The sequence below is a fragment of the Prinia subflava genome, chromosome 19 (assembly GCF_021018805.1).
Source record: "Prinia subflava isolate CZ2003 ecotype Zambia chromosome 19, Cam_Psub_1.2, whole genome shotgun sequence".
NCBI classification, from domain to species: domain Eukaryota; kingdom Metazoa; phylum Chordata; class Aves; order Passeriformes; family Cisticolidae; genus Prinia; species Prinia subflava.
In genome coordinates this window covers 5,368,215-5,383,672 of record NC_086265.1, presented here as the reverse complement: position 1 = coordinate 5,383,672, position 15,458 = coordinate 5,368,215, and the positions used below count along the sequence as shown (strand labels likewise).

The following is a 15,458-nucleotide window of genomic DNA, read 5'->3' as shown; positions in this document are numbered from 1 at the left end:
TCCCAAACCAAACTGAGATACTTTGGTCCAGGGAAACTCAGAGAACAGAGCAAAAAAGCAGCCATGCCAGAGAGGAAGAAGTCCCATCCTTCTCCCTTCCCTTACCAATCACACCACCAGCATTCCTGAGTACAAAGTCAAAGGCAGCTTTCATCAAGAGCCTTCAAAAACAACCTTTCAGTTCAGCGAGCTGGAGGAATGTCACTGAAATACTCTGCCCTCCAGAAAAGCTTTCACCATTTTGGGTAACCAGAGAGAAAAACCCATCAGTTCAGATCATCTTTCATGAGACCACTGGACTGTAGCAGGTCTGGCCTGAGCAAACAGCTAAATGTCCCTCTGTGGTGCCTGGACATGCTGGTCAGAAGGAGGTGCATGTAGTGTCAGGCTGCAGAGACTTTGTTTGCACACACAGAACCAAGGAAGCAGAGCTATACCCTGAATTAACAACCAGTCTGAGTTCCAGTGAACTCTCCATCTCTGCCAGGACAAGCTAGTGTTGTTCTTTCATAAAACCAACTTCTTTCATAAAGGCTTTTCATCCAACAGGCAATGGCACACTGAAATATCTCTTGGGGAGACCAAGACAACCTTCAGGATTCAAACTCTAAACTGAAGAGAACACTGCACCAAGGCCAGGCAGAACTAGTGTTCAGTGACTTGCACCAAGAGAGTGCAAAAGCAGAGACCTCATTTCAAACACACAAACAGGGAAACCATTACCACAAACAGTGCACCCCCTGAGCTGTACTTACAGGAGGTGATGTCAGGTGGGATGTGGATGAGCTGCTAGAGGAACTACCAGAGCCAGAACTGGGATAAGAAGGCATTGGCACAGAAGCAGCTAAAAGCAGCAAAAGACAAAACCAAAAGAAATGGTTAAACCAAGATCCAGCAATAATAAAGTCTTATTCATCTTTTTCCATCAGGTTTATCTCATGCACCATCATGTGTCTCATGTATCATATGTGGTCAATTAAAGGAGAACAAAAGAAAATCAGTATTCTGTTCAGTTATGTGATTCACATGCATTCACTCCTCTGTGCACAATCCCACAGATCTGAGAATTCCTGATCAAGATCAGATGCCCACTCACCAGCTGACCTACCCAGGCAACAAGATGGGTTTTGCCCTAAACAGCCTCCAAAACACCTTTGCAAATGCAGGGAAAGAGAAACAGAAAACTGGACTGAGTTGTTCATGTCTGGGGCAGAAGCCAGGAGCTAGACCATACCCTGACAGATTCTTCTTCATGAGGCCTCATGGCTTGGCACACATACATCAAATATTGGGAGGTGTATGCCAAGTTAAACACATGCCTACTCAAAGCCTATGTGTTTGCTGTCCAAACAGCCACTCAGGCATCCCAGGCCACAGGCTCCTAGCAAAACCCCAAAACCCAACAAAAAACCCTCAAGGGGATTTCCTCAAGGAAGTAGTGCATTGCTTCCTATAGCTCAACTTGGTCACTTCTGCAAGTCAAACATGTTTTGGTCATTTAGTATCTTCATACAGAAATTGTTTCCACAGCACAGGCTACCCCTGCATCTTTTCCTTTTATGTTTTATTGTTCAGTATAGGAACTGCTAATTTTATTCACTTCATTGCTGCACTGGCCTTTGTAACTAAAGCTTACACTGGAAGGCCTGGCTGGCACTGACCTTCAGGCAGAAAAGATGATTAAGGCATCAGAGGAGAAATGAATCCCATTGGAGTTAACCCATCAGAGGAGAAAAGAATATTTAACTGCAATGACTTATGCAAGTGAGGTTCAGTAAATAACAGAAGAGCTGAGTTCAGCCAAACAGGGAGGCAGTCAAAGGTAACAATGGCTCTTCAAAGGACTTTGAAGCAGTTAGTGGTTCAAATTCCCCAGTCCACCTGCACAAGACTGAACAGCACAGAAGAGTCCAAAATCCCCACTTCAAGGCAACCTAAAGTCAAATTCTAGACTGGAACCATTTTGGTATTTGAATGACTTAAGTTAGAGATCAGAGACAATGCTTAATTGAGGAGAGGAACACTTTGCTGCTCTTCCATTACACTGGCAGAGAATTAGCACCTTCTATCAAATTTCTACTTTTACATTACCTGTGCTAATGACTCCACACCTAATACAAGGGAGATTAATAACACCTAGAAGAAGAACGCTTCTGTCTGAAGCAAAACTATTTCTGTCATTCATCCCCTTAGATACTAAAAGTACTTACTCTACTCAACAGACTAGAAAAATAAAAGTCCATGTCTCTGCAATTAACTGTTGAAACAGTGTTCTAATGATAAAAGAATGGGAAAATATGCTTTTTAATAAAAGGCTTTAGGAAGTCTTTGCGTGCAGCCTATCAAAGAAGGTTAAAGGATGACTGGACCAGAGTCTTTTATCACAAAGAAAGCAATCACTGAGACACTGAATTTCTCAGTCTAAGAAAGATGTAACAAGATCCAACAACAGGAAAGAGAAACCAAAGCAGTGTACACTTAAAATACATATTTTAATGTAAGTAACTGACCACTTTAACAGTTCAAGCAGGGTCACAGTGATCTCCTCCAGCCTGAGGCAGCATTAACAAGTAGGAACCCACAGCAGGACAGCAGTGGGGGGGCTGGACACACTTTTTAGCTTCTGCATCTATTCTGCATTAGATTTAGTGCCCTTGATGGGCTGTGCTGCTGCAGCAGGCTGCCCTGGCCCCTGTACAGCAGCAGGGATGGAGGTATCCCGAGGATGGCTGTTCTGGGAGGTCGGTCAGGGGCTTGGCATGGAGAGCCACTCTGCCCACAGCCAGCACAGCTGCCTCCCCTCCCCATGCTCAGGAACACACACAGAGGCCTGAGAACTTGCCTGTAAAATGGAGAGCTCTGACCTGCCTCTATCAAGCGGCTTTTGATCTCCACAGTCCTCCCAGAGAGCCTGCAGAGCAATCCCTGGGACCTTCCCTACAGATTTAATACTAGAAAGGAGGGAAAAAAAGGTCTCTCCCCTTTATTTATCCTGCCAGCTGCTACAGAACAATTGACCCATGTACAGACAGCTCTTCCTGTATGGAAGGGTGCTTTTCAAAAAAGGTAAGTGAATTCTCTACTGTATCCACACATGCCTGCTGCAAGACTTGCATCACCATTCATTTTTCCTGGAATCAGCATTTTTGTTAGAGTCATTCCAGTTCTCTCACAAGGTCCCCTCCAGTCTATTTTGGTTCTGTGATTATTGATTTAAACCTGGCTAGAATTGAGACACTTCTATTTTTGACTATTTGCTTCAGACAGCTTTTCATTAATCAGGAGAGAAGACAAGCTGGCAGACTTTGCCATTATTATCTGAAACTCAAACTCAGCTGCATGAAGCACTCCTTTAGATACAGCCTCTATTAATCACTGCTCTTATTTAAATCCCTTTGAACTCCCCAAATTCACACTGTAATGCTGTGAGCTCTAACTCAGAAGGTCCTGACACTCCAAACAGACTTTGATGCATGTACAACCATGAGGTTTGGCTCTGACAAACCCTCTCTGACCTCCACATCCCTGTTGGGGCATTTTTCAGTGTCAGCCATGTAGGCCAGCTTGAAAGAAAGATGCCTGCTTCCATCTCCTCCACACACCCAGGCACTCCCAGCTCAAAATTAAAAAGGGTGCAAACACTTGGCTCATCATGTTTTCAGTTGAGTCTGAATGTGGGGAATGTTAACATGAATTGTAGGCCCCCACCCAAATCCAGAAATTGCTGGATTGTAATTGTAATGTAAATAAGTCTGTTTTCATAATTGTCCTCTCCAACTTGCTCCAGCAACAAAACAGTCATCCTGCACATTGTGTAACCAATGCCAACTGGTTTCAAAATGGGAGAGCTGGGAGCCATAAAGGCAAGCCTGTGCTCCAGCTGTGAGGATTCTGATACTGGATCCTATACTTGTAAAAATAACTTCTGACACATCATCCTACCAGGGGCTCAGTTGTCCTAAAAATATCCAACCCTCAAGTTTTATAGAAAAGCTTTATTTGGAATCTGAGTTCTACATACACTGGAGAGATGCACTTTTCTGATTATCTGGATTCGATTAAAACCACTCATCAAAAAGTTCTTTCATTGCAATCTCTGACAAGGCAATAAAGTTTGAGTGCAAATTCTGAAAGGACTCATCCAAATAAGCTGCTTTTTAGAGTTTAAAAGTCTGCAGCATTAAAATCTTTGATATGCAGAAGTCATGGGAATTTTTTGCTAGTTTTCACCTGAGTATTTTATGTACAATAAGATTATAAAAGATGGCAAAAGTTAAGCTAAGCCTGACAGGTTATTTCAGTCACTGAACCACCCGTGCACTTCTGAACCATAACCGCTCACCTTTCATGCTCTCTTAACTCAGAGTCAAAGAGGCAGCAGCTTCTCATTCATTAAAGGCAGGAGCAGAAAAACCTCCAAAATATTCTGCACGGGTACCAATTACAATGTGTTTACTGAGAGAAGACTTGCACAAGCATCTAATTATGCCTCCTCATGTGTTATTACTGTAACACACGGCCCCATACCATATGCTGATCAGACCTGGCTACAGACAGACGACAGTCTGACTAGACACAGCATTTTAAAGACTTTATTAATAAATCTTTACACATCTAAAGTACATGCTTAGTCACAGGTACAAAACCTACAATACAAAATAAATTATAAATAAACAAACAAACAAAAAATAAAGTACACCATCTTAGTTAACAAAGCCCAAGGGTCCTGAACCCAGCCTCCAGGGAGGGAGATGAGAGGAAGGATATGAAAATAATCATCCCTCAAAACAGCAGGGAAGAAGAGGTGCTTGTCAGAAATGTCTTATTGAAAGATTTTTGAAAGAAATGTTGATTTTGCTGAAGCATCTCAACAAACGTGCAAATGTATTTCAACAAGGGGGATCCCCCTGCCTTAGCAGCTTCAAAATTATCCACCTGGAGAATGATCTCCATTTGAGGACTCACCAGTTTTCCAGAATTCCCAAGTTACATTCCATTAAAGAAACTCAGATGTGAATGACTTAGTGGTAATTATCAGCTCTCAAGGAGAGCAAGAACACAAGGCACACTGTCCTTCCCCAGCTCTCCACCACAGGCTTGAGGGCTCTAATTCAGTCTGAGCACGACCATCATGGTTCAGATGCAGCTCTTCTTCTCATGGTATTTCCCACACTCCTGATGCTGAGCCACATGTTGAGATGAAGAAGCACAGCAAGGTTTTGGACTCACCCTAGCTCTGCACACAGAGGCAGGGGAGCCACCCCCTGGGAACTGCAGCCTTGCCAAGACACACTTCAGCAAGGGTCAAGCCCACTGCTGTGCTAGTCAGCATTCCATAAATCTCAGGTGAGTATTTCTTATGGAGATCACCATAACCTCACCTTTGCTGACACACTGGCTCTTCTCTGTCCTCTCAGAAATCAAAGAGACCACAGGCAGCCTTTCTCCTCCAGGCTCTTCAGCAAACTTCCCAGAGGCTCTAATCCATCACTGGCATCTGGCAGTAGCAGAGATCTCACAGCAGACTACGAGAACTCTCTCCTCCACTAGCAGATTTCTGTGCACCACAACTTGAACATCTCCAGCAATGGGTTGATATTTCTTCAATGTCTTCAAAACCAGTAGCAGTCTCTCCTGCCTGGAGAGGAGTCCAGGCTGCGGACGTTTGTCCTGAGGTGAGGATCAGCAGCGCGACAGAGAGGTCTGGAGTTTGCATAGGCCCCACCTGCCTGTAAAGGTGCTTTTTTTCTTGGTCCTGGACCCCACACCATTAACTTTGGTGCAGCTGGGGGCAAAGGCTGAGCTACAGCCTCCTTCTCATAGTGGCACCTCTGGTTCCTGCACAGCAGGGGTGCACAAGCTGGGAACTGGGGCCAAGCCAGGAGCACCCTCTCCCGTTTCTCCGCGGTTTTCCGCTCCCCTGGCCAGTGAAGCAGCGGGACGGCCGGAGGCAGGAGACGAGCTGGTGGGCGTGCAAGAACATCCTGAGCAGGAGATCTTCTGCCCACGGGGGCATCAGGCTCCACAGGGCTCTTCCCCCACAGCCGCAGGACAGCGGGTGCCAGGAGCTGGGCTGGCTTCGGAGCAGCCCTGTAGGGCCAGAGCCCTTTCCTGCCCCGTGTTGTGGGGCTGGCCCCACATCCCCCTGCCACAGGTGGGTTTAGGGCCCTGGCGGCTTTGAAAGCGCCCCTAAGCCAGAAGTGTCTTTTCTTGACCGCAGGACGATCACCTGAGTGCACAGGTAAAATCTCATCAGGGACAACTCACAAGTCCTGCTCTGGCAGCAGGAAAGCAAGAGAGTGTCAGGAGTGATGTGGATATCAGACAAGCTGTGTCTACCCATGGCACACATCCAAGAGGGAAACCGGGTTTGTGCTGGATGTGTTTCCTCCAAGACCTTGCACTGAACACCCTAAATTAGTCACTGATGAAGATTCTTGGTATCATATTTACTCAGGAGATTAAATGTTCAGGAGAATCCCTCCAGAGAAGCCAACCATATGCAATTCCAGTAACCCAAGTCTCCAGGCCAGAGGACTATGATGCCCCATGCACTAGAGGCAATTCTAAATTGTTTTCTACCAAAACCAGTCCTCTGAACCACAATACACGTGGCTGCAACTTTTCTGAAGTTTTGAATCAAAAGGAGAAAGAGAGAACTTACAGTGGAAATCTTTGTTTTGGCCAGCCCACAGAGTACCAAATGTAGCCCTTCTAAAACAAGATGTATCAAGAACTTGGATGTAAATGATGAAACAAGATTGGTAACCACAAAATTTGGCCTTTACCCAGCCAACCTGGCAAGCAGGGCCAAGAGTGCCAGTTTCCACCATCCACTGGTCTGAATGGTCCTACAGGTGAGGATGAAAAGCTGGACCATGATGCACAATCCTGTGTACCTACAAGCACCCCAGGGGCCAAGCACTTCCCACAAAGCAGCTGAATATATTTCAAAGCTACATTTGTTTCTACTTTAGGTTTCTAAATATCCCCCAATCATCCCTTTGAAGATAACTCGGTAAAATCAAATACATTTTGATGACAAAATCTGGACATGACACAGTAATAAACACTGAATCCTTGCCTAAATAACTAAGGAAACATAAAGCAGTATTTTTCTTTCCTTTTGAACTAACAGCAAAGGAAGTCAGGCCATGGTTCAAAAAGAATTGTAATCAAAAATGCAATACTTACATTTTTTCATAGAGGCACTTGCATCCAAGAATGGGTGATGGAAAAATTCATCTGAAAAAAATCAAGAACAATGACTCAGTGAAAGAAAGTGACTGTAAGAAGTTTACAAAGCAGATAAAGCACAGGAAGTTACAGTGTTATACAGTGATTTTTCCATGCAACAATGGAAGCTGACTGACTGTGGTTGCATTTAGAAGTGGTCAAGAATACAGGCTGGAGGCTGGATGCATATCCTGCTCATGGAAAAAGGATGGGAAATTAACTGGATCCCTGGCTGATCAGGATGGTGAATCACCCTAAATGTAGGGATCCAGGGGAGCTGTATTTATCACACTGCACTGCCACTCACTCCATGGAACAGGAATGATGGACAAAAAGACTTCCACTGAGTGATCTTCCATGACACACAGATTCAAACTCATCAGGCACTGAGGGCAGAAATGCATTTTCAATGGGCCATCCCAGCACCACAGCCCAGAACTCCCTCCCTTTCACATCAAGCACAACTGCTGCTTCCTGCCCTCATTGTGGGAATTCATTCTACAGATCCAGGCCAAGAAAAGCTTCTGTCCTGGCTTGCTGAACATTCTCTACATGTTTGCCTGTCCTCACAAGTAGCCACTTCTCCCAGCTCCTTCATCTCTGATTCACTGCAGCTCTGTGCCAGAGCCCTCTCCTATCACAATCAGCAACTCAGCCTTTTGGGAGTGTCAGCTATGGATCAACACTGATTACTGAGCTCCAGCTTCTTTCCCAGAATGGATTTCCTGTTGCAACACCCAAGGTTTACAAACTTCTTCTGTAAACAGCTCCTCTTTGGTGACTGAGCTTTCCAGAGAGTGATCACTGGGTTTTCTGCTTGTCTGCTTTTTAATCTTAAAACAATCCCTGTCTCCCCAGCCTCTCCTTGCCACTGCCATGCCAGGGTCCTGCAGCCAGAGTGCAGTGGTCTGGAGCTTAGCCCAAGACAAGGAATGGAAATCTTTGGCAGGGAAAGCTGGCATCTCACAGATTAGATCTTCTGTGGATAGAGAACATCCCCATCCTGTGGGAGCTGCTCAGCTGCTGGGGTTTCCTGCTTCTTTTTCAGCCTGCTGCACTAGAGAAGGATACCATCCCTCAGCCAAGCTGACTCAACTGAGGGGGTGGAAATGATGATTTCTTTCACTTTTCCCCCTCCCCACTCCAAACTGCTTATTAGCTGTGCTTGCAAAGCAAAATTTAAACAACCCAGCTTGTAATCATCAGCAGGAAACTTGCAACTTGAAACCCTCCTGGTTTTCCTCTAGATAATCTTGAGATTGCAGAGAGCATCAGTTCCTGGCAGAACAGCAGCTGGGACACACAACAAGTATATGAAGTTTCAAGCTGATGAGTTGCTGCTGTGTGACTCAACTGAGCTCCAGGGAAGCTCTGTGGAGGTCACTGTGACATCTCCAGGCAGAGAGTCTCAGGGAACAAGGAGCAGCAGGAAACTTTCTCCTCTGGGCACACACCAATTTATTGATAAATACATGATTAAGGACAGGAGAAACCTCAATACTGCAAGATGTGCTGTAACTGTTGTCCAGAGCAATATCAAAATCTACTATCTCAAATTTCCAAGTGTTAGACATGGACTCCTGCACTTTACTCCCAAGAGGTACAAAACCAGCTCATATGGGCTAAAAAGGTTTGCCAGACAATTTCTGACAGAGGGGAATCAAGAACCTCAAAGATACCTTCTTTTGAAATGCACAGCAGCATGATAGAAGAGGTAGAGATCCACAGCCCAGATAAAAGATCTGCAAGGAATAACCCTGCAGGTGATTCTATCCAAGCCAGTCTGTCAGGAGCTTCAACAACTCACTTTTCAGGAGCTCATTCTCTCACTTCTACACTCCAGTAACCAGCCCTTTGCATTCATCACTGGATAACTATGATCAACCTCAGGTAAGCCACAGCTGCTTAGCCAGCTGACCATCCCCAGAAAGGCTTTCCTGGTATCTCTAATCCAAAAGAATAACAGAGGATGCAAAACAATTCCCCTTCATCACCTAGCATGTGCTGCCCAGCAGGAAACAACCCACCTGAGCAGATAAGCAAACAAAAAAACCCAACAACAAACCAACCCTCAAACCTCAGAAATATCAAACTATTTCACCCTAAGTCTGATTAAAAAGCAGCATCCTGAACACACACAGGATGTGTTTGCCTTTAGATGACCTGGTCCTTTCAGGGATTCAAGGAAAGGCTCCACCTCTGTCTGCTTTCCTCTAGGGCATGGCTTTCCTAGGAGGTTCTTCAGACCTTTGAGCTCAGCTAAAACACGTCTGTAAAATGCTGCCAAGTCACAACCACTGGGCTCACAGTGATTGATCTCAGTTTAGAATGAATCAAGACAAAAGAGGAAATCCTCCTGTCAGCCAAGTCAGGAGACAAAGGCTTGGAGACTGCCAGCTCAAGGCCTGAGAAGGACCAAGGCTTCCTTCCACAGCAACTGGAGGAGGGAAGGGTCTGCAAGCTGCTACATCTCCTGGGTCAGATTATCACAGCAAACCCTGAGAAACAGAGGGTAGTGACTGGACTGTTCAGTAAATGAGTGCAGCTTGCAGCTCTGGGAAGGAACTGTGACAGAAAAGCACAGATACACAAGACACATTTTACACTTAACCACAGCTCACAGAGATTATAAAAGCAGAAGCCAGGACAGGGAATGCAAGTAACAAACATATGCTGAAGGTGTGCCAAGTCTCCTTGGCTTACAAAATTGTACTGAAATCAGCACTGACCTTTCCAGCACATAAAGTATTATTATTACTATTTATTACTAAACCCCAAGATTATGCACCCCTCCAGGCACAGGTGAAATCCAGGTGTCTGGATGCTTCTCCTAGCACCAGCCAAAAGTAGAGAGGCTTGTGCAGTGCCAAAAGCCACAGAGACAGGCAGCAGAACCCAGACTGGAAGGAGGCCTTACCAAAGTCCATGCGGTCCTTATGATTACGCTGCAGAAGGCCCAGCAGGAGCTGCCTCAGGTGGCTTGATGTCTCCCTGGGGATGCTAGGATTGAAAACAAAAGCAAATTAAGAGAGGCTTGCAGTCTACTTCAGCTGCTTTTACATATTCAGGAAGGCAACTGGCAAATGCAAAGTCATTCCATGCCTGCTGGGGCAGGAACACTAGGAGGTCACTGGAGGGAGGCTGATCAGAAATGTCCCTGTTTTGCTTCTCTGGCTTTCACTCCCCACTGCCATTGTTAGCTACAGCTAAATTTTGCTTTAGTGGCCTCTCCCATGAGCACCTGCAGATCCTTCCCTTCACAGTGTCATCCCTCTGGTGGCTCAGCTAAGCCCATTCCACTTGCAGTATTTCACACATAATAAATAAAATCACTCCTACTTGCTCTAATGGGAATAAGATCACTAGAACAAAGCAGTTTCCAAGGGGAAGCTTCCAATTAAGACACTGGTAGTGAAATGTATCACCAATTACTACCATATTATTAAAGCATTTATTTTTCAATGCAGCTTATGTAAGACTAGCAAGTAACCTTTGTCTATTTGCCCCCTTGATATACAGCATATATTGATTGAAGGCCACTAAGATGTGAGCAACTGCCACCTCAGCAAGCTAAAATTCCTGCAGTTATTACCTCACTTTTTAGCATAGTTAGGAAGAAAATATTCTTCTCAACAGCCTTTGAAACACAAAAGAGCTGGTAAAGCACTGGGCTCTCCCTCTCCCCACAAGCAGATGGGGGAGAGTCCAGGGCAGCTCTTCATAACCCCTGCAGATTGAAAAATGCAGGGAATAAATGAATGGATTAAGGCATGGAAAGCTGAACTCTTGCATAAGTGGATTCAGCTCTGCTGACTTCCCTCCGTGCCCAGAAGTGCTGCTGGGGGCTTTGGGCAGGCAGAGCTCCCCAAGTGAAGCGTGGGTGGATGCAGCTCCTCTCAGTATTAATTCTGTTTATCATGGCTGTTCCCAGCATGGCCCCCACGCTCTGCCAGGCTTTCCCCTCTCCCCACACTGGGTCAGCTGAGGTAATGACATGTGTGCCCAGCACTGTAATTTTAGCTCTCAGTGGCTCTGCACGTGGCTCTGGCATCAGTCACTGCCCTGAGGCCAAGCCCGACCAATGCTGGGAGAGAAAAACCTTCCTGTACCATCTCCACCAACACACCCTACCACAGACAGGGGTAACACAGAAGGTAGCCCAGAAATAGTGGGGGGAAAAAGAGGGTGCTAGCTAGCACTACCAGAGTCCTGTTCAGAGAAGCAGGAGATGGGAGGCAAGGTATGTGTTTACACGTTTCAGAACCACCCAGTTATTTTTCTGTGAAGTCCTAGACCTTGCTGGGGCATGAATTTGAACCAGGTGATTCCAAGAACAGAGAACGATGGCAAGCATTCCTCATCCTTGTTTGCACTGGAGGAGTTGCTTTTCCATCCCTGATGCTAGAATGGTTTTGTGCACCTCCTCAGGCTGACACAGGAGGAGGACACCAGGACTCTGGAAGGGAGGCAGGCAGACTGAGACTCAGGCTGAGCCTCCCATCAAAAGAGGTGTCCCTTGGAAGCACACTGTGTAATGGAATAACCCAAAGATACTACAGCAAGCAGCCTCCTGAAAAATGCATTAGTGCTGGAGTCCTGCAGCCCTGCAATGTTATCATCATCATTTATTTATCTGTGACACGTAAAGCTCTCATTCAAAAGGAGTCCATTTCCTAGCTATGACTTTTGCCTTGGTATGGTTTTAAAGCCAAGAAACATCAACTCATGGCCTTCAGAAGGCACAACACAGATGAAGAGGGTGCAGACTAACAGCCTATTTGTCTCCTCTTACCTCCCATCTCTGAAGCATCAAGCTTTGCTGCCCTTCAATATTATTTTCTTGGGCCATGTTTTCAAACATAAACAACAAATCTGCCTCCTTGCCCCCATGACCTGGGATGTAGTTTGCAATGCAAACCAGCACAATGAATGTTAATGATTTAGATTAGCACTATTAAAATTGTGAGGCCTTAGGGCTTCTCCTGCCATGGGCTCCCCAGAATGCTCAGAAGAGCATCTCCTCACCTCTCAGCAGCAGCAGTGCAGCCAGGGACTGCTTCCCCACTCCATTCCCAAGCAAAAACACTTCCCCTGGCCATGGCAAGGAAGTGTGTGCCAGCCTGCACAACCCCAAGGAAAATGAAACCAAATCCTGGCACTGCTGCAGTTTGAGAAGGAGGTCTCTGGAGTAGTTTTGTGTTTCATCCTGTGCTGGCAGGGCACCCAAGCAGTTTATTCATGTTTACTCAGGAACAGCACAGATTGCAGCCCATGTTAAAGAGACAAACTGATTTTGGAAAGGGGGAATTGCCATTTACACAAAGGCTAGTTCATATCTGACTTCCACAGTGAGAAAAACAATCAGCTTGGATCTGATTTTTGGAAGAATTTGGTAGATCAAAAGTGCAGATAAGTGAAAACAGCAAATGCAGACTGTGTGAAGGACTCAGAGGAGGACTAATCCCTGCAAGAACAGACATGCTCTCCTCTTACAGCTCAGTTCCATTTCTCCCCTCACCTGCATCATGAGCCAAACAACAGCAGGGCAGCGGGATTGACATAAGAAAACTTATTAGTTTTATGGATTAATTTCTCAGTTACTAAGAGGGGATCACTCAAAGGTGAGCAGCCACGTTTTGGGCTGTGCAGCAAAAACACAAGCTCTACTTTCTGCTCACAAAGACTGGTTCCAACTGTGCAGTCATATTTTTGCTTTAAATTGTTTCTTTTCAGTTATTTTACTCCATCACTCTGGTTCAATCCAGGTGCCCCAGAGGTAATCCTGGTAGAAATTTGTGCCTTCTCCCCAAATCAAAAAAGGAAGTACTTTAAGAGAAATTAACTGTATATCACAAGTCACTGATAAGAGCTCCAGCTTCTTGACAGTTCCTTCCAGTTATCTCTTGGAGCTGTCTGAATTGATAAGGGAAAAGAAAAATCCATATACAGCAACCCAATGAACTTCCTGCATATATAGCTGCATTAGCAGCTCTGCCAGCTGGGAGCTAACTTTCCAGTTAAAAAAGGCCATCCAGATTTTAGATACATAATCTGGAACTTCAGTCCTGTCTCTGTACCAGGCTGAGGTTTTCAGAGCCGGCACGAGCTTCTGCTTTCAGAGCTCAGAAATCAAAAGGAAAGACCACAGCAACAAAACCAAAATACCCTGACAAATCACAGCTCCGAGCAGAGAGGTAACATACACCCCTTTGGGATGAGAGCAGCTCTCTTCCCCCTGGAAACTGCAGCAGTGTCCATTTCCAGGGAGGTTATAGCATTTCCCCAGTAGCAGGATGGACACAAGCAGTTGCTGCCCTGCCACGTGAGAAATGGGAACGTGATCTGCAGTCAGGTATGGCAGGTTACAGCAGGGGCTGCAGTTTGGCTGCTCACACCATCCCAGAATTGCCTTCAGCTCTTCCTGAGGCTCTCAGGCTCAGGGGAGCCAAGTGTGGAACCTCTGGCTGGCTCTTGGGATCACTGACAGTCCTGCATTTTTGCAAAGTAAGAGCACAGTGTCTGCAGAGAGACAGAACATCCCAACCTGGCTATCTGCTGCCGTCGGACTTTCTCCGGGCCACGTCACTGCTGGTTTAAGGAATGGGGAAAGGCAGGAGGCCAAATATTTTAGTCACTTCCCCAAGTGACAAGCCAGGAGCATGCAAGGACAGGTGTAAACACAGAGTAAACAAGTTCCTACAAACATTGACACTGGAAAAATGCTTACTTGGGCATCAGCATCTTGTTTTTCTCGTAGAAGAGGCGGAGATCCTGCGGGCTGCTGGCCTGTAGGGGAGAAAGAAACCAGTACATGAAGCAGCTGATCATGAAGAAAAGGGATTAGCATTTCTGTTTCAACTGTAGCTCTGAAGAGCAGAGGCACTTTTTAGTTGCTGGACCAGCACAATGAGAACCTACAGCTTGCTTTAGATTGAAAAGTGCTGCAGTGAAAACACAGAATTTCAACCTGCTGCCATTTTGTCCCTGACCTGGTTCTGTCCTGCTCTGCCTTCCCACAGGCTGAGCTCAGTGGGCTCTGATGCTCAGGTTTGAGCTGGCCTAATAGCCTCACCCAGGAGACTAAATAATTGTAGACGTGAGGAGTCCCAAATGATGAATGGCAGATCCTGCTGAGAACACGGATTAATGCTGCAGGGCATTTAGAAAAGGGGCAGGGGATGGGCAAGGGAACATGGAGAAACAGCAACTGAACTAGGATTTTCTACATTAGTTGCAGGAAGTCAGAAGGTCTCAAGCCACAGCTCCTGTGTTATTTGTGCAGTAATATACACAACTGCGGGGGATGTTGATGACAAGATTCCAAATTCTGAGAGATGGGATTAAAAAAAAAAGGTGGGGGCTAGGCACAAGAGGTTTACAGCTGAGGTTAAAAATAAAATCACCAGTAGACAAGCGTAGACACATAAAAATCCCCTAATATAAATTCTCCACTTGTTTTCATGCAATGAATAATACAGGCCAGTAAATTAACCCTAGTGTCTCAAGCTTTTCTGCTTAGGTGAAGTTGCTTTATTAAAGGCAGAGCAGGCTGGCTGGCACGACACAGACATGAAGGCACATAAACAGGGCAGGAAGATCAGAGGGATTCATCTGCAATCAATTATTAGTGCAGCAGAGTGTGTAGGAAAGTGTGAATGAGGAGGCAACAGGCAGCTTCTCCTGATGTTCAGGGCAGGCTCAAAAACCCCTCGAGCCTTCCACCTAGTTCTGTTTCTAAATTAGAAGCATTTAAGGTCAATTAAGATGCCTAAAATGGCAAATCAGACAGGCCAATCTGCAGATGGCCATCAAAACAGCACTAACACCGTATGGCTGGAAAAGCAGCCACATAAGATGCTGTTTCAACATCACCTACTCCCTCTGGCAGAAGATGAAAATTAAGGATAACAGAGCTCAGTAAAAAAACCTCAAGAGCAACCAAAGGTAGCCTCAAAAGCTGATGGTATCAACACACTCAGGTAGTACTCATCAGGGCAGTGTTTTTTACACAGCCTTACCAACAGAAGCTACACCAAAAAAAAAAATCAAAATTAAAGCAGAGCACCTTGTCACACAGTTGCCTAACTGCATCATAATTTCCAATTGCTGACACTCAATTTGAATGAGGAAAACTCCATTTTACACCTTCCCCTTGTAGATCTTGGAATATAGTTAGATTAATATTTGGCAAACTTTAGAGAGGCAAGCACACACACTGCACC

The 15,458-nt window shown here is 45.5% G+C and overlaps 1 protein-coding gene across 3 annotated transcripts in view; it reads right to left on the bottom strand.

Annotated features, from left to right (window-relative positions):
- The window catches only part of ULK1 (unc-51 like autophagy activating kinase 1), a 76,250-nt gene that overhangs the window by 27,516 nt on the left and 33,276 nt on the right, over positions 1 to 15,458 (bottom strand). For all 3 annotated transcript variants that reach the window (XM_063416111.1, XM_063416110.1, XM_063416109.1), the window contains exons 10-13: positions 13,964 to 14,022; positions 10,154 to 10,236; positions 7,195 to 7,245; positions 756 to 844 (exon numbers count right to left, since the gene is read on the bottom strand). In XM_063416111.1, the coding sequence (XP_063272181.1) occupies positions 756 to 844; positions 7,195 to 7,245; positions 10,154 to 10,236; positions 13,964 to 14,022 (282 nt within the window). The remainder of the gene's footprint in view (positions 1 to 755; positions 845 to 7,194; positions 7,246 to 10,153; positions 10,237 to 13,963; positions 14,023 to 15,458) is intronic.